This window comes from Spinacia oleracea, chromosome 5, assembly GCF_020520425.1.
Source record: "Spinacia oleracea cultivar Varoflay chromosome 5, BTI_SOV_V1, whole genome shotgun sequence".
NCBI classification, from domain to species: domain Eukaryota; kingdom Viridiplantae; phylum Streptophyta; class Magnoliopsida; order Caryophyllales; family Amaranthaceae; genus Spinacia; species Spinacia oleracea.
Window position 1 is genome coordinate 22,275,760 of NC_079491.1, and position 24,880 is coordinate 22,300,639.

Genomic DNA, 24,880 nt, shown 5'->3' on the forward strand with positions numbered 1-24,880 from the left:
ATTAGCACTTTAAAAGACGGTTTAACAGTCACTATATAATTTTGTCATCAATTGTTACTCAAATACTAAAACAGACACTAGGAGTGACACGTGTATGTATACAATTTAATGCCCAAATTTATGTATTTGAGTAACAATTGATGATAACAAATTCGTTTTCTTCGTTTTTATTCATTAAATCAAACATTAAATTATTAAATTAACATAGAAAATAATAGAAAAAAATAATGTTCTCTTTCTTTTAGCTAATCAAATGTGTTTTTTCCCCCTCTAAAATGTATTTCGATTTTGTAACTCAATATACAATTATAACTCAAACTATATCCAACATTTCATGACATCAATCGGACCACTAACTAATTCATTTTTAATAATTTATACTCTGTAATTTTATTACCGACTATCAAACGATTAAATGCTTAATGCGTTTGGTTTATAGACTAGTCAAAATAAACAACTTTTGACATAGTCAACAAAATAGAAACCGGAAAGAAAGCCTTCTTCAGTGTCCACGAATCTACTCCGCAAAAAAAAAAAAAAACAGCACGTTATAACAAAATTCCTTCCATACCTCTCCATCAAAACACACACCCCATTTCTCTCTCTTTCCCTTTCAACTTCCAGTTCTCCTCAAAAACCAATTCCAATGAATTCAAATGGATCCACATTTTGGTGCCACAGATGCGACAGATTCATTAGGGTTCATACTCAACACATTGTAATCTGCCCAGATTGTGGCGGCGGATTTGTCGAAGGAATCGACGCTTCTTCCTCACTCTCTCCTCTTTCCCCAATCTCTCCTCCCACCACTACCACCACCACCACCAGGATGTTCCCACCTGCAAATCTCGACAATTCTCGGCTCATTCGAAGTTCTTCATCCTCGATTAATCCGGTAATTGCTCTTCCTAATTCAAGTGATGATACTCAACTTCCTAATTATCAATTGTTTTATGATGATAGCTCGGGTTTGGGGCTGCGTCCTTTACCGGTTAGTATCGCCGATTTTTTAATGGGTTCGGGTTTTGATCGAATTCTTCATCAATTAGGCCAGTTAGATTTCAATAGTAGTTTGGATAATCCGCCTGCTTCAAAATCAGCGGTAGAGTCTATTCCTGTTGTACAGATTGTGGCTAGTCATGTAGGATCTGAATCACATTGTGCAGTTTGTAAAGAAGAGTTTGAGATCGATACTGAAGCTCGTGAATTGCCCTGTAAGCATATTTATCATTCGGATTGTATACTTCCGTGGCTGGTGTTGCATAATTCTTGCCCCGTTTGTCGGTTCAAGTTACCAACTGATGATATGAGTGGGAATGAGGGTAGGGGTTCGGATTCAGTTGAAGGGATGATGGTGGGGTTGAGAATATGGAGACTTCCTGGTGGAGGTTTCGCTGTTGGTAGGTTCATGGGTGGGAGAGGGACTACAGAGGAGGGTTTGTTTCCTGTTGTTTATACAGAAATGGATGGAGGGTTTGGTAACAATGATGATTTCAGGAGGATTTCATGGCCGTTAAGGGAGAGGAGGTCAGGAAGGAGTAGGGGATGGACTCGTGCTTTTCGTAGTTTCTTTACTTTCTTCCGGAGAAATAGAGATACATCATCATCATCTGGTTCGAGTGTTGTTCGTTCCCGCTCATTATTCAGGAGGAGACAGAGTGAAGGATGGACATTTGGTGTTTAGATTGAAAGTTTGATTTAGCAAAGAGATTGTTGTTCCAATTGAGGTGCCACAGTCTACTAATCAGTAATAAATGTTGTTTTCTTGTTTGGTTAGTGTATATAGTTACATGAATGGTAGAAGGATCAGGAATTAATAGCATTTCCATGTCTCACTTAGGCTTAGTTTCAGATACTGGGATACTATCTTGTACTTGAGTTATAGTGATGAAATAATCTGTATTAAGATTTTTGATAACTTATTCAATAAATGATCTCTTGTTATCTTCTTTGATCATGTATCTTTAGTTCCAATGACATACTCGAGCAGATTCAGTTCTAACACTGGCAATGAAATTGGGAATGGCTTGTTTTACAGCAGAACACTGATATCAGCTGACAATCTGACATTACTTGTAATCTCTGGGGCGAATATGTTTGGGTTCTGCTGGACTAGATAAGAAGATTCCAATAACCAGGGAAGCGATACTAGTATATTCTAGTTCAGTCTCTTTCATGTTTTAGTTCCTATTTGGATTTGCTTTTGGCTGTGATTAGACAGCAATTTCAGTTATGGAGATTAGTAGTGCTGAAAGATGATGTCTAGTAATGGGACCATGGGCTTACATCAACTCCACCATCAAAATTGTAATCGTAATCACTGTATATTGCTTTCTTACAACTATCTCATGCACGTAGATCTGACACGATTTTCCATTTCATGATTGTTGATTACCTAATGGGAAATTTCTACTTTGGTTTACAAACTCTTTTCGTTGCAACATTCAACACTGACTTACGTTTATTATAATTCAAGGTGTATTTTAAAGGTTTGGGATTCTACATACCTAAGTACCTCGAGTTTGAGTAATTCACTTTTTACTACCTCAATTTTACAAAATTGTTCCTTCCCACTTTGAGCACCTTGCCTTTGACATGTCAACTTCTCATCAAATTGACAATGTAGCTTGTATAGCTTTTTTTATTTTTATTTTTATTTTTTACTTTTAACTTATAGAATTAAGGAAAATTTCCCAAAAACCTATGTTCTTCCAGCAAAACCTTTTTAACTATTAGGTTATTATAATTCCATTTTGGGTGTACGTTCAAAGCAGTGATAACCTTTGGGTAATAACTCAAACGTAGGAGTAAGAGCATTTGCGTGGTAACTTTCAATCTTTCATTAAAGTCAAAGAGCAATTCTATTATTAGAAATCTGATCCTATCCTAATGCAGATTGTTGTCTGCTTGATAATGAAGCACTTAAGCTTCTGATCACATGAAAGAGCATTGAAACTAAGAGCAGAATGCTTGTTTTGATCATAAGATGGACTGCATTGACACATTGTCACACCTCGGACACTGACTGCGCTCTCTTCTACAATGAAAAGTATCCTATTGATGTTTCGCGTTTTGTTTTCCACCACAATATAGCCATCTCCAAGTATTTGGAGGTTTTATGTTACAGTCACAACACGCCCTAGGGCAAAACTTTGAACTAAACTTTCATATATTTCTCCAAAGTATATACTGAACTGTATTTTAATGGTTCAGGGACTGAAGTATACATGAACAGTGTCATCTCTATAATATGATTGAACTAGAATTCAAAGTTTTATCATAAAATGTGGTGTATTTATAAGCAAATAAAACGATCATTCAACTTCAAACAACAATATGCATGACAGTAGGACAAATTTATCAGAAGGTAATATTAATATGGATATATAATTGGAACTTGTGGACAATTCTTTATATATTATTCCCAAAATTGATTTAACTCTAAAAACATCTGAACTTTGGAGTCATATTCTTACAATAATGTCCATTGAAATTTAACACTTACAAATTGTGCCGGAAAGTATCTAAAAATACAATTCTTAATTGAATAAATTAAGATTATTATGGGAATATGACCTCCAAAGTTTGGTCTACTGTAAGTTAATCCAAAGATGGAACTAATAATGTATGTACTATGTAGGCGGTGGTGATTTATTTGTCGACTTGATTGAGCTTGCCGAGGCCATTGCAGTTAGCACATACAATTTGAGCTAAATCCTTGCGAGCTGCATTTGCCCTCAGCGCGCCACCACCTGATTTCCTTACAAAACCAGCACCATCGCATTCTGGGCAACTATTATTAATACACATATTTATGAGTTATATATAGTATTTGCGAATGTATAATAAACAAAAATTAAAGGGATGGGAAGAAATCATACGTATCCTTGCGGGAAAAGATGATGGGAAAGGCAGTACCAAGCAGAGCAACTACAGCAGCACCAGCAATCAAATAAGTGGTGCTATCAGATGATAAATCTCCTGATACCGCCTTCACTGTAAACCTCTTCTTCTGAGGAGGACACTGGACCACCCATGAATTTCTTGCTGCTGCTGTTGGTTGTGATGGTTTCAATGGATTTATCAGAAATTGGGATTTGAAGGAAGTCATGGATGCCATTTAGCTTACAACTTTTCAGGGGATTTTTGGTAAGGTAAAGCCAATGAAAGGGTGTGCTTAAATTAGCAGGATGCTAGTTTAGTGGATAAGAGGCCACGTCACAGATTTCATACTCTCCTGTAACTACTTGGATAAGGTTCTTATGTCCCACTTTCACTCATCTGTCATCTGTCATCTGTGGAGGAAGTATCAGTTCTAAGCTTGGTTAAGACAACTTTGGCCAGGTCAATCTTTTCTATTCCAAGTTCAAAACAAAACAAAAGCAAAATAATAATCTATATTCTGTTAGAAGACAGGGATTGGTTTTGGATGGAAAATCCTTGATAATGAAACCCAGATTATCCAATCTGAATCTGAAACAACTCCCTCATATCGAATTTATTCTTCGAGTTCCCTTTTTTACAGTTTCGAAATATTCCTTATCAAATTATACAACAAAGAGGATATCATATTATGCAAGGTTTTTCTACTTGGATTCCTTTCTTTTTGTATGAAGAAACACTTCCATTGATTGCTATTTCAGATTCTAAATACACCAATATATTACAATTTTCTTGTGTTACAAAACAATTGTGTGATACAAAATAATTGATGAATCCTATCATCCTAAATGATGGAGCTGAGGCTTCAGCTGGGTTTGATGATCTCCAGTTGTGTACCAAAAGATCAGCCACTGACAGTTTCTTTATCTCTCGAAAATCCAGTATTCCGTAACTCCGGATCTGAAGTTTTTACTGACGACTATCCACATCAAATAATCATTTTACCTTTATGAAGTATGTTCACTAATCTGTAGTGGCAGCCTCAAACTTGCATTTACACAGACATGAGAACCATTGAACTGTGTTTGCTACCACTGCAGCTGCGCGTAAAACAATCAAACTGGAAGAAGGAACTGTATGAGCTCTCAGGACCACCATGTAAACTGAATGGCTTTGCTTCATAGCTAAAATTATTGCAATTCTTTTCATTCAGATGATGGTTCAGTAAGCTTATCATATGCCGTAGGGAAGCGTAAACCTGAACCAATGTGGCCTGAGGTAGGGCATATCCACCTCAAGACATTTGGACCAAGGACCTAATAAAGAGGAATCAACCAGACAAGTAATTAGAGAAAACAATATTATCAAGAAAAAATAGATTTGCTTAAGAAATGGAAAAATAGTCTTTTAGGAAAAGCAAAGAAAAAAGAAACTGGCAGTTAAAAATCTTATTTATCAAAAAAAAATAATAAGAAGAAACAACGCACCTTCTTGGCGAATTTTTAATACTAACCCAGACTTTGTTAAGAACTGGAATAGGGGTATTTTATGAATTTCTGAAAGTCGAGGGGCATTTGGTGAATTTCGCCAAAATTCGGGGGTATTTCATGAAAAATCCGTACTTTTTAATTCATTTCTTTTAACTTTTTAAGCATGAAGTAACAATCAATAATAATAGAATAAATAACAAAAAAAAATTAACCCCAACAATCCAGGAGCCATGGAGAAAGTTAAATGCCCCCTATGAATCTATCAATCATCTCAAATGCCTAAGTCAGAACTTGTGCGACTATCCTTACATGCCCTCTATAAGTCTGAAAATCTTAAGATTTAAAGCATTATAGTATTAGTATGAAGCTTTATATGGTCATTACTTTACTCATCTGCCTTTATGAGTTTAAGGGATTTATGTTTTCTTCCCTCAACCCTAGTTCTGCAGAGGGAGTCTCTATGTATACGCTATAATCTCAGAAGTCAGACAACTCCCTCAAGTACAGTCACACAGCCACTATCCTAAGTTACTAGTCTTAGAAAATACTTAACTACGCTGAATCACGCATATATCGTTCCGCCATTAGATTGTGTCACTGTAAAATTACCTAAAAACCATATCAAGCCAATGTAAATATGGCTAAAGCATATGCATTCCATAAGAACATATCTACATTATATTATCTTAAAAACATTTCAAAGGCAGCACCATAATGGCAACAATTAATTACAATCTCACAAAGCCACCAAGCATCAATATCTCACTAGGTGTGAGATAAACTAACAATCTATGATATGGGGCCTTTTTGCTCATAGGATACCGGGCCGATACCCATAAAGCCTACAAATATAAACATAGATTTCAAGAATACTCTAAGGCCCCAAACAACTGCAAACAATCTTTCAATTCCTTTTTTCTGCCTTCCACAGTTCCACGTCACAGAAGGTTTTAGCAAGTCCAAAAACTGAAGAAAGATTACAAGCTAGCAAGTACTTATGGTTTCATTTAGTGTTGACAGTGTGCTAATGAAGAATATTACTAAAAGTTGAACTATTATGTAAAGAGTAAATAGAGGACTGGGTTTGACAAAATAGCCTCTACAGTGTTCACCTTTCCCATATTTCATAAGCTACTGTTAGTCTTAATTACTTTATCAATACTAGAATATCCGGTACCCCAACTTGTCCAAAGAGTATTTTGTGTCAGCCCAATCTGACCTCGGACAGTCAAAATGAGTCTGGGAAGGGATTGACGAATACAAAGCTTGGATCTTGGCCTTTGTTGCCAGTGAAAATAAATTAATGTGTACATTATACCTTGAGGCCTCAAATGATTTAAAATCTATCCTGAAAAGTTGCAAACAAGAACACTCAAATCCATGCTCACATCTGATCCTTAACCACGAGCCCAAGAAACAGACTAAAAGCCTTCTCCCAGAACACTTTTTTCTGTTTCTTTATTTACTTATAAAAAAGTTCAAAGAATACTAAAAATATCAGTCAAGTTTAAATTAGTAAGAAATTCAGTAAAATACTCTACTATATTTAGAAAACATCAATAATAAAGATGAAGAGATAAGTTCAAATGTTTACTACACAAGAAATTGCTAAATTATACAAGTCTTATAATCTACAACAGAAAGCTAGAGCTCATAGCCCAAATCATACACATGAGGGTATTTTTGCACCTAGATCATAAAGAGGCTCGCCCAAATCATATGCATGAGGGTATTTTGTGCACCTGGATCATAAGGAGGCTCACAGCCCAAATCAAATTGTAGGAACTTACCGAAGTTAAGTTGTCAAAAGCACCTAGATCATAAGGATGTATGTACACTTCTCCTCCCTTCTCCGCAAGCCACATAGCTCTGACTCCTTCATAATACTGAATTGTATATACACAATAAAATGTAAGACCATTCGGCAACTAAACAATAGAGAAGATGTTAATATATCTATATGATGGATGCAAACCTCAATAGTAGTCTTATTTCGTAGAGTGAGATAGATATGCCAACCAAGGAGAACGCCAAGTGCTATAGTTAAAGGGAATATAAGTAGACATGATACCACCTGTGAAGAAAAACAAAAGTAAACAAAAAAAATCCCACATGGGTTCCAAACAAGACAAATACACATCTTAGATCCTAGAAAATAAAATAATTTTGAAACACAACAGTTACCCCAAATAAAATGGTAAAGAGAATGAAAAATGCAGTGGAAGTTTTACATATACAGTTCTTGATGATCCTTCATTCTGCTGTTCATCCTTTACAGTGTCGCTAACTATACTACCCAGAAGCAATACCTGAAAAATGCAAAGGGATAAGTATCACAACTATACTTTTGAACATTTTTTCCTTCTGCAGCGCTCCAAAAAAAAAGGGTAAACAAATTAGCCCTAGTGATATACAGATGATAAAACATGAACGTACCCCAGAGTGTATGCATGCTATTACAGCATAGAGGACAAAGACAAAGAAGGCCTTATAGTTTGTGTGGCCTACACAATTATTTATCCAGATACAGTGGTGGTCCTGCCATTCATAAAAGCAGAATTTCAATGCATATCCAGTATCCCCGATAATATGTTCAAGAAGACGCAAGAACAAAAGATGCATACCATACGCAGAACACATCTTTTGCAAACTCTACAATGATGTGCACGGGGAGGCTTGTAATGGGAGCACTTCTGACAGTATCTTAAATCACCACTCTGCAATAAGAATCCATACATGAATAAGCACAAGAAAACCCTTTAGAAATGGCATGAAAGTTGAAACTATTAATTTGATCATGTCAAGCGTAATCTTCAAGTAACAGATCGATAAAGATCTAGAAATTTCTTTTAGAACTTTTTTCATTTAACTAGCTCAAATAAGAAGTTTATAGCAACATGTTCATGATGGTAGAATGGAAAATTGGCAATTGCTAATGAACACAACAAAAAGACTCAACAGCTTAAAAGAACAATACATAAAAAGAAAAGAAAAAGCCTAATTGGAATTATTCTTTGCTCGGGGGATGGGTGGGGGATTAACTACTTTCAAGATTACTTTGTTGTCACAGATAATGATAGATGTTTTGCAAAACAAGTTCGTACAGATCTTAGTGGATCAGATTCTGAATGAGAAAATTTTCACAGTTATTCGGGATAATTTCTTTCAGAATACTGAATAAATTAGAAGTTAGAACAGAAGAGGACCAAAAAAGTTAGTTAAAAAACATTTGTGTGTAAGTCATGTCGCACAGCTTCAAGTAATACCCTGACAAAGGCCCCACAGAACAGCTTCAAAGGAAGCTACTAAAAGGATTTATGGACATACGCCTATTTCTAAAATCCTACATTTCCTCTTGAACCACAAAACTTAAAGGATGTGCAAGCAAGCAACTCATCCGTGAGCTTTCCTCCTATTTCAAGATTTTAACCCAAAGAAGCTAACGTAATTGTCAGTTAATGCGGTGATTAGATTGCAAGCAAGCCCACAGCATACAGAATCTATAACAATTCATTCAGAAGTAAAAAACAAGCGGCTTCTTGTTTAACCATTATTTAAGAGGTAATACACTTTGTAGAGGAAGTTGCGCTTTTCTCATAAGCACTAAGCCCCTCCAGGCAGCCAATCTGCATATAATTTTGAGTAATTTTGAACCTTCTTCAGCGAACACAAGAGTCTGTTATCTTTCTATAGCACTAACAAGCTAGAATCAGCATCAAGAGAAAATTAGACAAGATACAGGCCGTCTGCAAATGTTTGCAAAATCGAGCTGAAGTAGAAATGACCAAGAATCTCTCAGCCAACCTCAGCCATCCAAGAAATTCACTATCATCCAGCCTCAAAACTCAAAAGACTACGGACAGACAATAAATATCTAGCCTGAACCACTCACAAAACCTAAAGGTTCCTCCGAAAATAGAAATTCCATAAAAACATTGTCTTCTCTAATTGAGATGCCCAAAACTCAGAAATGTATAAAATGGAGAGACAAAATATGTTAGCGGGTTGCCAAAAGTCTTTTTAGTTACATTTCCAACTCCATAATACTATAATAGGAAGAAGGGAAAGGAAATAAGATATATGAGGTTAAAGGCCAGGATACCTAAATGGATACCCAAAACTTCCTGCTTTTGTCACTCAACAGTCAGCACCAACAAAATTCAGGATGACAAGGGATCACCAAGCCACCTCCGCCACCAAGAAGATATCCTTAGATTAAGAAATTCCAAGAGCCAAGCCCCCTCTCTATTTGAATTTATAAACTAAGTCCCAGTGCACAAGTTGGTCCCTCTTCTTCCAACCCACCAAAGATTAAAAAAAAAAGGCCCTTAAAATCCGCTCCAAACTCTTAGCAAGATCCCCATTTGATCCTAGAAAGAGACCTCTTGAAGCTTTCACCTCTAGGAAAAACAAGGCAAGCGAGCACAAGACTGTTGTCTATAGCTGCAGAAACACATCTACCAAAGAAGTATGCATGTTAACCATTGCTATACTGAACTTCCCAAAATTAATCCAAAGCCTTAAAAAGAAGTGAGGAAAAATAACAACCATTTTTAAACTTACAATAGGTGGTCAGAGAGGAATGTAATAGGCTAATAGCATCATCAGAAAATATCAATGATGAACAGTGAACACCTTCCCCACTGACCTAAAAGGCTAAAACCCTCAAAAGCATCATCTTTAATAAGATACATCAAAGGATTGACTACCTAAAGAAAAGGAAATTGGAAAGGATCATTTAAACCCAAACATGATGCATACTCACCAAAAGAACAAAAACATGTCAACAAACAATAACCTGAATCCAACTAATTATCTGGGCTAAAAACATCAACTATGAACTCTTATCATATTGTTCGAGAAAAGTCCAACTCCCTCAGTTAGATGCCGACAAATCATTAAAACACAAATCCGGTAGACCATCAGAAAAGGAGTAATCAGAACTGTATCAGTTGCAATATACAAAACATCAACAAAACTACTATCATCACAGGTAACTAGTACCTGCAGTAGTAATAGTGACTAGTGAGTCACCAAAATCAAAATATTAAATGTAGAAACTAACCGAAACAAGAAGGTTAGGCACATAAAGATAACAAGATAAGGGAGCTGACAAGATGAGGGCTGGTAATACTTTAAAGAGATTTATCATTGTTTCAGCATTATTCCAGACACGGTATTAAACAGGCAGCGGTATGAAAATGCATTAAATAATCAGTTATCATGAAGGGAAAAGGTTCTGAAATTGCCAAACTAGTCCACTTTTAAAGCCAATGTTGCTAGGTTATCCCTTATTACTACAACATACCCACTCAAACTCCTACGATCGACCTGCTACTTCATATTTAACACAATCTTTTTCAAAATGAGAATTTGAAACAAATTTCTATTCAAATTGTTAAGAGATCCCCATTACCAGCAATGAAAAATAGAGGTGAGCGACTGAGCGTTTGAAGATCAGTGATAATTTTGAAGTCAAAAAAGAAAATTAATTAAGCTTTCTTGGGGGAAGTGAAAATAACACGACTCCAATTTCAGGATTGGAAAAAGTATCAGATGTAGAATAATCTTTCTTTCTGCTGAGAAATTTAAAAAGAAAAATTAACAGTTTCAACAGAGGAAAATATTATAGGTGGACAAAAAAAGAGTGAGCCAAATGCAACTCTCCAAAGTTCAGAGCCAAATGCAAGGAATTATTCATCCTTTTTTAATTCACTTCGGAAGATGGAGTTTGTTGTAAAATTTCCTTGTTTGGCTCTGAACTTTGGGAGAATTTGCAAAGACATTCACTCTTTCTCCACCATCTGTAGTATTTTCCATTTATGAAAAATGGATTTTCTTCAATATCTCATCTAAAAGAAAGACATGCAATCTTTAAATGCAGAAGGAAAATTCGGTAGAAGATTGTTTGGAAGGAAGGAAGTCTAGGAGATATTTCATGGCTGGAACCAAATGATAATAGAGGGGAAAGTACGATAGGAGCCAAAACATTGTTGGGGATTGTTTTCAGCTTCTGGGAAGTGGAATGTGAAATAGAGAGTAGATAAACTTTGCAAATCTTCTTTGCGTCCACTTGGGAAGATGAAGGTTATTTCCCTGCATTCGGCTCTACACATTGGAGAGTAGCCAAAACCCTGGCTCTTTCTTCTCTATTCTATATTTTCCATTTTTAAAACTCGTGTTGTTTTCTGCAATTCTCATCAAAAATAAAGATTGTTCTAAATTTGAAACTTTTTAAAAATTTTATTTTTGAAATTGGAATTATTTTCATCACTTACTCAAGAGAAAGTATAATAGTTTTGCCTACTTTAACTTCAAAATTATCCTTAAACTTCGAATGTTTCTCTGTTTTTCATTGTTAGTAATGGGAATATCTTTATCCTTCAATTATTCATTTGAAAAAGACTGTTTTGCATCTTTAAACTTCAAAATTATCCTTAATCTACAAAGGCTCACCTCTATTTTTCTTAATCTTCAAAAGCTCAACTCTTTACCATAGGTATTCCAAGCACAAGTAGAGAGGTGTTGGGGAGAAAAAACCCTATCCCTTCCCTAGCGTATCATTTTGCTAGCGTCTTGTAATTCCCTTCTTTTTTCATTTAAGAGATCCCCATGTTTGTTTGTCACAAACGTTGATCTTAAATCCTTTTCCTGATTTGTGACTTCCCCTTTCATAACTAAGAAATTGACATGAAAATTCATGTCTGCACATAATAATGCCAATTATGTTGTCCCAAAGTTAGCTCAACTATGGGGAAATATTTTCTTAAATTGATCTCATGTAACTTCTAAAAGTAGACAATCAATTACTCCAAATGTCCCATAATACACTTTCATTTTTCATGTCTTGATTTAGTTTCGACACTTGCTTTTTGGCGTGGGATCATCAAACCCCATTATCTTAATTAATTCCTACTTCTCTTTTTGGACCCACTATCTTCTTCACACTACTCTTTTATTTTAAAACATTATAAATGGCCCACTATCTCCCATCAAATTTACTCTTCTACTGAAATAAAAATAGATAAGCCAACTAAAACTTGTCGCCTATAACTAGACCTGTCAAACGGGTCGGTCGGGTCGGGTTGTAAAAAATTATTTTCGGGTTCGGGTTGAATCGGGTCGGTCATTTTCGGGTTCGGGTTTACAAATGCTTGTTCAAGACCCAGAACTTTCGGGTTCGGGTCGACCCAACGGGTTGAGAGATTTTAAAACGCGCATTATATTTTCATTAATTTAGGTGATAAATATACAAAGTATTAGCAGAAATTAACAAATTTTCCCACACAAGTTTATATTTAGTCAAATTCAACTATAAAATGACGTATAAGTATAAATAAAATCATATTACACACAACAATAGTAAAAACAACGTGCTTATTATGCTTAAATTTTCTCATAATCTCATTTTTTAGTATAAATACAATGATTTTCAATCGGTCGGGTCCAAAACGGGTTCGATCGGGTTTTGACCCATTACTTTTCGGGTTGCTCGGGTTCGGATAAAATCGGGTTACGGGTCACAAAATCTTGTTCAGGACCCAGTATTTTCGGGTCGGGTTCGGGTCGGTTTTCGGGTCGGGTCGATTTTTGACAGGTCTACCTATAACTATTTGCATTGATAAATGTTCAAACTAATGTGGGGCCGGAAGTATTTTAAAAAAAAATTAAAAAATCATGGTTCTCTGTAAAGCCAATTAGAAGCAGCAGCCATTTCCCTTCTCTCTGCCACCACTGCCCATTTTTATCTACACTCATCTTTTCAAAGTTCAATCTCCTATTAAGACCCAATTTTCTCTTCTTTCCCCCTCTCTTCTCTGAATCAAATCAGATTCTGTCAACTTTATATTTTCCATATGTGGCAGTCAATTATAAAGAGTAATATTAGCGAAAGATGCACTTTGCATTGAGGCCTTTCATTGTCTAATAATAACAGTTGTTTAGGCAAATCTGATGATAAGGATTTGGAGGCAGGAGGACGAATCAAGAAGGGTTTTCAATACGAAGTATTTGGTTTTTAAAAAATAAAATGCCCAATCACAGCTCGACATTGCATCACTTGACTTTCCAAATCGTTTCTTCAGGAACTCACTCATTTTGGGAGTGCATAACCCATGGTAAGGATTATTTTATTATCACTCCTAAGTAGGATTTTTACAAGGAGACCACCAACTGTTGGGATAACTCTTGTCCATTTTTCCAAATATTAAGAAGCCCACAAAGTACAGATGACAAACAAGTTAATGTTCATCGAAAGGACAACATATCATATTATCATGACCGTGCTCTATCCTGAAGATCAACCACAAATTGACAGTACAGAGCTTATATCTAAAATAGTTATAAGCCAACAAACACAAAATGGGTTTTGAGTCCTTTTAGCAGATTTGTACTTGTGAATGGTGGAAGCTGACAGATTTCTTACTGACATTCATCTGCACATTTACTTGATTCTACAATTTACATGTCATAACTAATCATAGTTATAAAGCCCACATACGACAACAAACGAAAGGCTCTTAAAAACATTGTGTGGAAGAGGTAATCAAGTCCAGCAGTAAGAAACTCAAAATTACTTTAAATGCAAGCATAATTAACAATTTGTCACGCCCTGATCAAGTTTTCACTGTCAATGCTGCAGTGGCTGACTCTTTAAGGTATGTGGACTGCGAACTAATAAGTAACTTTACGAAATTTAAGTTCTCATGAACAAAGTTACCAAGTGTTTACTTGGATCTCCTACCGCCGTGTGATGAATGTAATAAGGTATAATTCAAGTCAGTGAATAGTCACAAGATTTAAGCCATTACAAAATATACAAAGAAAGAAAACATATAACAAAATTAAAGAAGTAGCAAAAGTGCAAAACTGGGTGCAACGGTGAAGAATGATTGGAGAAATATGATAAGGAATTCCAACAAAACACTCTATTTCAAGATCTTTTACTTAATTACTACGAAAAAAGCATAATGACATGGATATACTAAACTTTCTGTCTAGTTATTTGGAAGTTCCATGCATAAGACGATCGAGAGTTCAGGGAAAGCAGATGGAAATTTCAATGGTATTGAATATTCCATTAGAAAAAATAAATAATCCATAATCACTGAGGGTGATTTCCTATCACGAAAGATTGTCAAAACACAATGAGATGAAAAAAGGAATTGCTTCAAGAACCAGCACCCTCACGAGCCCAAAGAGGTGTAATTATTCACGGAGTATTTCCTACAACCCTATAACAAATCGAGTTTAAGTGAAAAGTGTGCATCAATTGATTAACAATAGAATATCTCTCCAGGGTTTAACTTAACTGGGCACTGTTACAAGTCAAAAGGCCCAAAAATGGGATACCTCACCTTATTAACATAACAGGACATGCCATGTGAAGCCAATTATAAAATCCTTGGAAGAAGAAAATGAATTCAAATATAAAGGGCTAACATGGATGTATCCATTGGGCACTGTCCTTAATTCATGAAATCTACAATATTCTTAAACCATACGAACCTCGCCGCTACACCTTTCCAAAAGCAGTGTTCTATGGAAGGCATGGAGTCAGATAACAGTCTAGAATGTGTAATATCCCCAACCACCAAGTTAAGGAAATAATAACGTCTAGCTTCTAGCCTAACCATTCACAAAAGAAGACTCAGTTCTAAAGCTCCAATGATAGAACAACCTATGTTCTTGGTCAACCACAACCTCTGAAGGCATTTTTCCAAAAAAGGTTAGTACATGAGCTCATATACACAGATTATCCTTGCCGTAACAGACCATTTACCTCCTGGTTCCCACCTTTCCTGTCAAAAATAATATGGAACTTGGCTGAACAGTTTGTTCGCTAACAGGAGAATAAAAGTGAACCACCTAAAATCATCCATGACCGCGTAACTAAAGGAGTCTTTCATCAAGTATTCTAGGTAATTGTCTTTACTGGCCTCTTAGCTCGGACGCGGAACCTACCAATATTTACTCCCTATTCTGCAAGTGCAACTCAAAACTAATAAGGCTTGAATCCCTTAACTTTAGAATTGCCATGTGGTTAGGCCGTTGGACAGAATGGACACAAGCTGATGGCATGGGCAAAGGATAAATGGACAAGGTGAAGAACTTCTCAATAGAAGAACCCAACAAGCTAGTGGCCTACACAATTATAGTGTAGACCAGCGAGGCAGCAAAAGCATCCACATAAAAGTTAGAACTACATAAAAACAAAATGACAATGTAACAACAACAAATCCTTGTTCCCAAAATGATTTGAGGTCGGCTAACATGATAGGGAACCGTCCATAAAACATGAATCAGGAAAAGTAAAGGTTACGGACAATGTAACCATGAAATAATTTCAAAATTTTAGACCCATTGTGAACTAGTTAAGCTGCCTGGTCTATATTATATTCAAGTGACTCTATATTGGATGTATAATTTTTTGTGACATATCACATGCATCAGTATTCACGAAGACTGCCACTAGACTGGCGAATTCTGAAACCCATGGTCTGGGGTTTTTTGATCCAGCATGCTCCAATCCAATGAAAGAATCCTCGAAAAAAATGAATCATTAAGAAAATGAACCTCGTCGAATTTATCACTCACTTTGAGCCCCAACCACCTCATACGGCATAAAACACCTTTTCAAATGCTTGAAACATATAAGCCTCCCTTTGTGCATCTTGTCTTCGATGACAATACATGACACTTTTAAGCCACAACTTATCCCTAAGCACCCAACTATATCCTTCATCTTATAACCACACATTCATAAGAAGTGGTCACCATAGCTACTCTAACTCTTGTGAATTAGTGAATATACTCTTTTCTCATGCCCCAACAAAACACTCCTTTTATGATGCATCATTAACTCAAAATTTATCAAAATCCTCGCAATTTTAAAATAACATCTAATTGGTAATATGGTAGAACAAGGGGAAGAGGAACATGATAACAAAACAAATAACAACAATACCAAAACATATCCCAAAACGATGGTGTCGGGTTGTCGGCTATAATGAGCCCTGAAACTATCTCTCGCGGTGTCTACAAAGTTCCTCTTTTTTCATTCACTTCTATCTACTACTAGATGGTCTTGCAAACCAATTACTCCGTGACAGTAGATGACATTTCCAAGCCACAACTTATTCATGAGTACCCAATTAGATGCTTCATATTGTCCCAATACCTACTCTAACCTCGGTAGAGGCTATGCATTCACCCTTACATATTATATATCACTTCCAAACAAGACACTCCTTATTGCTTTATCATAAAGTCAAAATGATGAAAAGCCACAAATTCACATCCAATCGGGTACAATGGTGAAATATGACACTGGCTGTTAAACAGATGAGACATGCTTGATTGGTAAATTCACCAGCTCATAAAGCATCAATTTCTAATGAAATCCTTGAGAAATAAAACCGACTTTTTAAAGTATCCACTACAGCATTCCCGCGGGAAGCTAAGAAAACAAGGCAGATAGCAATACATATGGTTGTTGGAGATGATTTCCGACACCGTATGCTATTAGAAGAAGACTAAGTAGCTATCAACAACATGGTTGATAAAGATGATTTCCGACACTGTATGCAGATAATTGAGGGGTCATAAATTAACAAACTTCAGCCAAGAACATGGTTGATAAAGATCACGAATAATTCACCTTAGAATCTGACCATGTGATTCCCTTGAGCCGCCAATTTACCCAAAAAGCAAATGCAAACCCAAAATTACACAAATCTGAAGCAAACCCAGGAAATAAATACGATACAAATTCATAGATAAATCACAATACCTTGCGCTTAACCTCTTGAATCGAATTATGGGAATCTTCAATATCGGGCGTAAAAGAGGAAGGAACCCTACCCGGATCCCGAACAATTGCAATGGCATAAGTAAAGGTACAAATGGTAGCAATCGCAGTGAAAACAGCAGCGTTCATTAGACCAGGAGAGGAAAATAGGCCAAACCATCGATCAATAAACACAAAGATGGTTGCATAATAGATGTAACAGATTGCAGAGACCACCATTGCTACTGGTAGGGTCACCTTACACTTTTTCTTGCTCATTGTTTTTGGGTTTTTGATGATTTCTGACGTTTTTTATTCGAATGAGTTTTTGGAGAGTTCCGTGGGGAGGAGAAGGCGGGTGCACTGGCGTTGAAGGCGACGGTGTGCCGCCAAAGTGGTGGGAAGGGGGTATTTTGGGCGGAGGGAAGGTGAGGTACGGTGAGGTGAGGTGAGGTGGGGTGGAGCTGAATGCGGAGGTTGGGAGTTTGGTGACAACTGACACGATTGTTGGGTGGTTGGTTACACGGGTGTTAGATATTGGCTTCGCTTGGTCACAAATTCTTATTTAGACCGGTGTACAATACATAAATACGGAATATGTTTATCAGAATAAAAGTTAACTTAAAATACCTCAAAGTTATTTTTTTTTATGGATAAAAATTTTATTTTAATAAAAACTATTTAATCCTTTCAAAAGTTTATCTATCAATTTTTTTTTCATAATATAAAAATTAATCAAAATATGTTAAAAGTTATTAAAAAAATAAATTGGGTAAAAGTAATTCTGGTGTACAATGAATTTATAATTGTACAAGATGTCAAGATCTGTTGTTGCTTGATTAAGGGAGTTTATGTCAAAAGTGACTTGTGTTCAAAATGGACGCAACGGACTTTTATTGATACCCAGTTTGCCAGTTTGGTACTGAGACTAGTGTGATATTTGGTGTACCAATATACTGCTAGGAGTACCAATGCAAGTTATTTGACTTATTGGTACTGACATGTTATATGTTGGTATAAAAAATTGTTGTATTGGGGTAACTTATGTCCAATTGGTCACAAGCTACTTGATGTTCAGAAAACCTCTGCTTGGTTCAATATAAGTCAAAGAAGGGGAAGGGGAAAAAAAATATATGTTTCCATGTTTGGCATGACTAGTGGTTGGCCGCGTGCGTTGCGCTCGAGGTAGCTCGAAATTTCAAATTTAGCTTCAATGGTGTTCTAGTGATTATGAGTCTATAGAATAATAGTATTTATGGCTTTGTTGTGCTTTGATTCTATAATAGCGAACTTATGAGTCTATAAAACTTGTAGTTTTCTCAACGTAAGCATATGACTATTTCATTACGAATTACTTAATATATAGTTTACAAAATTAAGGGTCCAACATTCCCTAAACCAAACCACTCTAAGGTGGTTTGTTAATTACATGATATCCAAATGTTAGCATAGTTGTATGTCCAACGTAGTTATAAGAGTCTTGTTTTGACAAAAATGTACGTAGTTACAAGTTAGCGTCAATGGTGTTCTAGTGGTTATGAGTCTATAAAATAATAGTATTTATGGCTTTGTTGTGCTTTGATTCTACAATAGCGAATTTGTGAGACTATGAACTTGTAGTTTTTTCAATGTAAGCATATGACTATTTCATTACGGAATTCTTATTTATAATATATAGTTTACAAAATTAACGGTCCAACATTCCCTAAATCAATCCACTCTAAGGTGGTTCGTTAATTACATGATATCCAACTGTTAATATAGTTGTATGTCCAACGTAGTTACAGGTTAGAGTCTTGTTTTGGCAAAACTATACATAGTTACAAGTTAGCGTCAATGGTGTTCGATCTAGTGGTTATGAGTCTATAGAATAATAGTATTTGTGATTTTGTTGTGCTTTTATTCTACAATAGCGAATTTATGAGTCTATGAACTTGTAGTTTTTCAACATAAGCATATGACTATTTCATTACGGAGTACATTATAATATATAGTTTACAAAATTAAGGGCCAACATTCTCTAAATCAAATCACTCTAAATTGGTTTGTTAATTACATGATATCCAACTGTTAATATAGTTGTATGTCCTACGTAGTTAGTCTTGTTTTGGCAAAAATATGCATCACTACAATAACTTATTTGCTAAAGCAAAAGGTGTCTTATAGGAATATATAGCTTGTTTTCTGTATGAGTTTAAGAAACCATATGTTCCTATAAGAAGCCCAAAAGAGTTCCAAAAAAGCCATTAAAGGTACGTGGGAGTAGAAGAAAGAATGGGAACATGCATGTAGAAGGAGGAAAGACCAACTCAACATATTAAAAAAAAAAATATAAAAAATACAAAAAAGTGGGTACTGTTCATAAGGGGTTACTTCCACTTTTTAAGGGTTCATGATGAAAGAAAAATGATAGAAATCCTATATTTGGTACTCTCTCCGTTCTTTTTACTTGCAACACTTGGACCGGCGCACTTGCCAATGCAGCATTTGACAACAAAAGATAAAAAGTTGGAATTATGAAAATATATACTGTAACTAATCCAATAACATTTTTCATAAAAACATTTGATTATTATATATTGGTAAAAAACTTAAGTCAGACTTAATATATGAATAGTGTCAAAGTCAAAGTGATGCAAGTAAAAAAAAAACAGAGGGAGTACAATCAGGGGCGGATCCAGAAAAAAAAAATGGGGGTCTAAAGTTTAACATGACTTTAGCACCATAAAAAAAGTACGAAGTAAGTATTAATTATAATGTAAAATAATTCAGTTTAGATCATCCGTTCCAACCAAAATCTATACTTAGATCAAAACAACAACAATCCATATTAATCTAACGAACAAAATCAATACAAATAGAATACCCCATACAACCATAAATCAGAAAACATATGCATAAAAAATCAAATCAATACAAACATTTTACACCAAATGGCCATAATCTAGAAACATACATAAAAATTATATCCAAATCAAGCATTTAATTAAATTAAACCACTCAATAACTCAAACACTTAAAAAAATACTTGCAATTCTATGATTTAAAATCACAAAATTTTCAGTTTAAAAAAAATATCAAAATTAAAATTGATATCAAAATTAAAATACACCAATCTCATACACTTGTACATATATGTTAGTAACTGGCATGGTAGTATCCCATTGTATTAGTTGTATGTCCAGGTTTTTGGAACCCATAAGTTGTTTCACTGTTGGGTGTTTGTTTAGTACGTGGGAAATGTGGATGAGAATGGGAATTTATTTTCCAAATTGCTCCATTTTTCCATGTTTGTTAAGTGGGAATGGGAAATAAGCATGCATTTAGGAATGAGAAATGTTAGGCTCAATTCCCTTGGATTTATTACCTTTGAAGGGGGCGGGAATTGAGAAAGGAGAAGATTGTCCAAAATTCCCTAAATGAGTAAGCAAGATGAGTTGTATTATATGGGTAGTTGCGTATTTTGTAATGTATTCCCTATCTATTTCCCATCACTACCCAAACAAGTTAATGGGAAAATTTTCAATGAATTCACACCCACAAATTCCCATTCTAATTCACTTTATTCCCGAAATTCCCGTTCCCACATAACAAACGCCCTCTGCTTGTATGAACAATGTACCTCCTGCTACTATGATCATCACTAGTACACACATCAATATACATATATAAAGAGGGGCAATATGATAGTAGTGATTTTTTTTTGACAGCCATAAATTACAAAGAACCAGCAAATAAGTCATTTCCTTACCTTAGTGGCAAGTACATGGGCTGGATTAAAAGTAGACCTATAGACTTTAATACATACGACATAATGTAACAAGGAGGTTAGCGAGAAAATGTCAGACAAGACATGTTCTTATGTCTGCGGCCTTTGGATTGCGGAGTGCATCAATAGCTTCCTGACAAACAATTTTGAGAAGGATACTCGCTCCGAAGGCCACGACTCCCCTTATGTCTTCAAGGATAGCAATGTACGCAGCGTGAACATGTTAACTAGCACAAACCCGCATCCACCCTTGAATATGTTGCTCCGTAGACCTCTCTCCTTTATGAGTAATAGTTGTGCCCCATCCTTCTTATTTTATAACATTGTCTTCTTCCAAGCTGCATCCACCACGATGGCCACGAACACTTGTGAAGTAGGAGCTCCCACGTCCCAGACAAGGCTTTTCCTTATGGACACGTTGATGGGGCCACCTCCTCTTGCCGCCTCATCCTTTGCTAGCCTTCTTGCACTTACCCATCACGATTTCGCTTCATCCTATATCTTCATGATCTTACTTGGTGAGCAATCAATACCTCGAAACACGACTTTATTCCTGTGAAGCCATAGAGTACATAAGGTAGATATGAACTTTACGACTCTCAACTCATCATTTTTGTCTTTTTAAAGAAGAGGTTAAGGAAATTCAATACCTGTGACCCAACATCCACACATTCCACGGCGGAGGTGGAGATTCCCAACCCCATTGTCCTCCATATGTGATCGTTGATGGAGAAATCCCTAAATAGGTGTGAGTCTGACTCGTCTTCCGCGCCACAAAGAGGGCATATACCCTCAACTTGGATATTTCTCCTTTTCAAGCTAGCACTTGTGGGAATTGCTTTATTGATTATTTTTCGGCAGAAGATTTTCCACTTAGGAGGGATATCCCTTTTCCATAAAGACTTCCAGAAATTCCCAGGGGATGGTTCAGATTGTTGATTGATGATGCACCTAAGCAGATTTAATATCAAGTTGGCCATTTTTCGAGAGGTAATAGAAAGCATCAATCGAGTCTTGACACGGAGGATGATGGGCGAAAATGTTTGCTGCAGATATATTCTAGCGAAAACTCCTTCCGGATAAGGGGTGCATTCCATCCCCTAACTTGATTAGTGAGGTCCGAAACCCATATGAGCGTGGGAGGTGTGTTAGATTTTAACTCTAATCTTCTTGATTTTAGCCACACATCCTCAGTGATATCTGTATCCTTCATGTCCCCTATTTTCTTCCTTATTCCTCCTTTCAAACTCGCAATGCTCTTCATCATGCTTCTCGCTTCCCACGAGGCGTTTGACATCCTCCCATTTGAGTATCCTATGCGTACTGGGTCACTTCCATTCTTTAAAACAAACATCTTACTAGCAAGAAGTTCATTGTGAAAGAGAGTCTCCACATCTGTTTCCTAAGCATCGCAATATTGATCGCTTTAATGTTACGAATACGAGGTATTATTCAATAGTAAAAATCGTAAATTTGGATCGTTGATCATATAAAAAATATCATTTTTCAAGTTCACAAAAATGAACAATTCAGTATATCTAGTATATTAAGTTTTCTAAAACAATAATTTTAACATATTGCAAAATTATATTCAACGCTCAGATTTTTCAATTCAGCAAACTAAACAATATGCTGATATGAAACTTGGATGGAATTTAAGTTCAAATAAAATCCCATATAACTTAACCAAAGTAAATAGCAATTGAATAAGAAAAAATGAAGAACATTTCAACACAGAATCTCACCTAGGAAAATAGTTGACAGGGCGAAATAAGTGTAGTATTAAAAAATATTAAAATTACTCGACCTGGCCTGAAGTAAGCACGTGGGCCTAAGCACGAGAAAAGCCTATGGGCCTAGGCACGAGATAGGCACGAGGTAGGCACGTGGTGTAACACCCCGACAATTCTCTCTTTTCTAAACTAACCGTTTTATATAAAACGTAGAGAATTATCAAGGCATTATCGCCCGTGTGAAAACGTAACGGCTTATTCAGAATTTTGCAGCGGAAAACATAAAACTAACTTTAGGTTTATAAATATAGATTACAGGTTTAATCCCAAAAACCAATCAACGGAAATAAGGAAATATAAATAGTACGACAAGTTTCAAGTCCAAATTAACAAACCAAGTCCCTTAGCAAACAAAACTAAATACAAGCTCTCTAATCCCGATCCCAATGATGCATCGTCTTCAAACCTGTAGATGGCAACGCTTATTGATCCTTAGAGACTGCTCACCAAAATAGGTCATCACAGGATCAATAAGGCATAGCCATGATCAACACACACAAACAAAGCACGTAATCAGCAAAGCTGAGTACTAAATACTAAATCAATAATAATCCTAACATGATACTATTAAGAGAACAATCCTAACATGATACTAATGAACATAAATAAAGGCAGACCAAACATGTTAATTTGACGACCACACTTGACTAGACAAGGCTAGACTGGACTAGACTTTTATAACAATAATATTATTTTAATTGAAATAGACAATGGACCGAGTTTTCTAGCTAGAAGCTTCACTAAGGAAGACGAGGTACGGGCGCGACTCCGTAACCTCAGTGACCTGCGATATCGAGGAACGTTTGAATAAAAATAGGACACGGTGATCAATTCGGTCCGAAATAAAGGCCATGGGCTACCACCATGAACCCCAACTCCTGTTTGTCCGTCACTTTAGACGTGCACAGTCTAAAGCTATTGCTACTCAGTTTCACTTTAAATGATTTACAAATTGAAACCCTGTTATGACTCAACAATCACATAAGGCATACAATCCACATTTACTCACAACTGTTTTTATCTTGGAATTAAGTAAGTGATCACAAAGGTATCAAACAAGACTCATTCCAATTAAATCCAACCTTTCCTTTAATATTGATCAACCCCTCTATATGGGTATAAGGTTTCAACTTACTAAACAAGGTCCTCGGCCCTCATAAAATAGTGAAAATCTAAAAGGGAACAACAATCAATCGATCTGAATCAATATATATAAAACAATCTAGTGTTCCCAATCAAACATGTTTACATCAATCGTCTACTAACATGTTATTATTCTCATAATGAAATATATATGTTCAACATGTCCATCCAACAATATTAAACATGAAATTCCAACATAATCAAGTCCATCAACAAATTTCAACTTGGTTTCAACAGATAACACACATTCCAAGCACACAGGTATGTACGTACCTTGTGTAAACAAACTAATAGGCCACTTTAACACTTTCAAAAGTCGCCTAGAGAGAATTCTCCGCCTAAAGCAACCAATAAAGATTCCCAATCAACTTCTAATAACTCACAACAATCACAAAGCATTCTAAATACATCCTAAACATATTTAGAACATTCCCTAACATTAAAACTTGAACATTTGATTTTCTTGCATCATAATTATTGAATTAGAGATTGGAATTCGTTGAAAACTCTTTGCAAACATCGTACTTAAATTTTCAGCAACATAAATTCGTTTAACAACTTTTCAAACACAAAATTATCATGCTTAGAGTATAAAAATAATGGTTTAAATCATTCCTAATCATTCTACCACGATTCAACACCATTAAAAACTTAGAATTTCCGCTTTAACAAATTCCAATTCTCGTTTCACTCAAATTATGAAATCTGAAACTTAATAGTTTAGTCATACAATGTTAAAATCTGAAATAAATACATACATCGTAAAAATCATAATTTTAATTCAATTCAGCAATATTTAAATTAATACATATGATAAAAGAATTAGCTTTGGGATTTTAGGAGTAAACCGACAAGGAAGGACGACGGTGGCAGGTGGTGAGGCGCGGCCGAAGGTGACAACACTCCTCGACGGCAGCGAGAGGGAAGGTGGCGCGGCTCGGTGGTGCTGCGTGAAAACAGAACGAGAGAGAAGGGAAGCAATCACGATACAACCGATAGGAGAGGACGAAAGAGA

General features: G+C 35.9%; 3 protein-coding genes across 4 annotated transcripts; 1 reads left to right on the plus strand and 2 right to left on the minus strand.

The window, feature by feature from the left end:
- Nucleotides 1-530: 530 nt before the first annotated feature.
- On the plus strand, nt 531-1,954 carry LOC110796223 (E3 ubiquitin-protein ligase RDUF1). The gene has a single exon (XM_022001261.2). It carries the CDS (start codon nt 647-649, stop codon nt 1,682-1,684), a length of 1,038 nt encoding a protein of 345 aa, XP_021856953.1. The 5' UTR covers nt 531-646; the 3' UTR covers nt 1,685-1,954.
- A 1,433-nt stretch (nt 1,955-3,387) lies between these two features.
- Nucleotides 3,388-4,170, minus strand: LOC110796225 (uncharacterized). Its single transcript, XM_022001266.2, has 2 exons — nt 3,882-4,170; nt 3,388-3,793 (listed from the first exon to the last, which is right to left on the minus strand). The coding sequence occupies exons 1-2, from the start codon at nt 4,118-4,120 to the stop codon at nt 3,652-3,654; spliced, it is 381 nt and encodes a 126-aa protein (XP_021856958.1). The 5' UTR covers nt 4,121-4,170; the 3' UTR covers nt 3,388-3,651.
- A 429-nt stretch (nt 4,171-4,599) lies between these two features.
- LOC110796224 (probable protein S-acyltransferase 16) lies at nt 4,600-17,701 on the minus strand. Of its 2 annotated transcripts, XM_056830143.1 has the most exons (8): nt 17,164-17,701; nt 17,032-17,055; nt 7,997-8,089; nt 7,809-7,910; nt 7,604-7,681; nt 7,348-7,446; nt 7,163-7,258; nt 4,600-5,198 (listed from the first exon to the last, which is right to left on the minus strand). In XM_056830143.1, exons 1-8 carry the CDS (start codon nt 17,437-17,439, stop codon nt 5,088-5,090), a joined length of 879 nt encoding a protein of 292 aa, XP_056686121.1. In that variant the 5' UTR covers nt 17,440-17,701; the 3' UTR covers nt 4,600-5,087. The 2 variants fall into 2 exon arrangements, with proteins under 2 accessions (XP_056686121.1, XP_056686122.1); XM_056830144.1 differs by lacking the exon at nt 17,032-17,055 and having other exon boundaries at nt 17,164-17,700.
- Nucleotides 17,702-24,880: the final 7,179 nt, after the last annotated feature.

Excerpts from the sequence above, each read along its gene's own strand:
- LOC110796223 (XM_022001261.2), top strand. The coding sequence starts at position 647 with ATGAATTCAAATGGATCCACATTTTGGTGCCACAGATGCGACAGATTC.
- LOC110796225 (XM_022001266.2), bottom strand. The coding sequence starts at position 4,120 with ATGGCATCCATGACTTCCTTCAAATCCCAATTTCTGATAAATCCATTG. Across the intron at positions 3,794-3,881 it reads ATCTTTTCCCGCAAGGATAC|TTGCCCAGAATGCGATGGTG; the intron begins GTATGATTTCTT and ends TATTAATAATAG.
- LOC110796224 (XM_056830143.1), bottom strand. The coding sequence starts at position 17,439 with ATGAGCAAGAAAAAGTGTAAGGTGACCCTACCAGTAGCAATGGTGGTC. Across the intron at positions 7,682-7,808 it reads TAGCATGCATACACTCTGGG|GTATTGCTTCTGGGTAGTAT; the intron begins GTACGTTCATGT and ends TGCATTTTTCAG. Across the intron at positions 5,199-7,162 it reads CTTTTGACAACTTAACTTCG|GTCCTTGGTCCAAATGTCTT; the intron begins GTAAGTTCCTAC and ends CCTCTTTATTAG.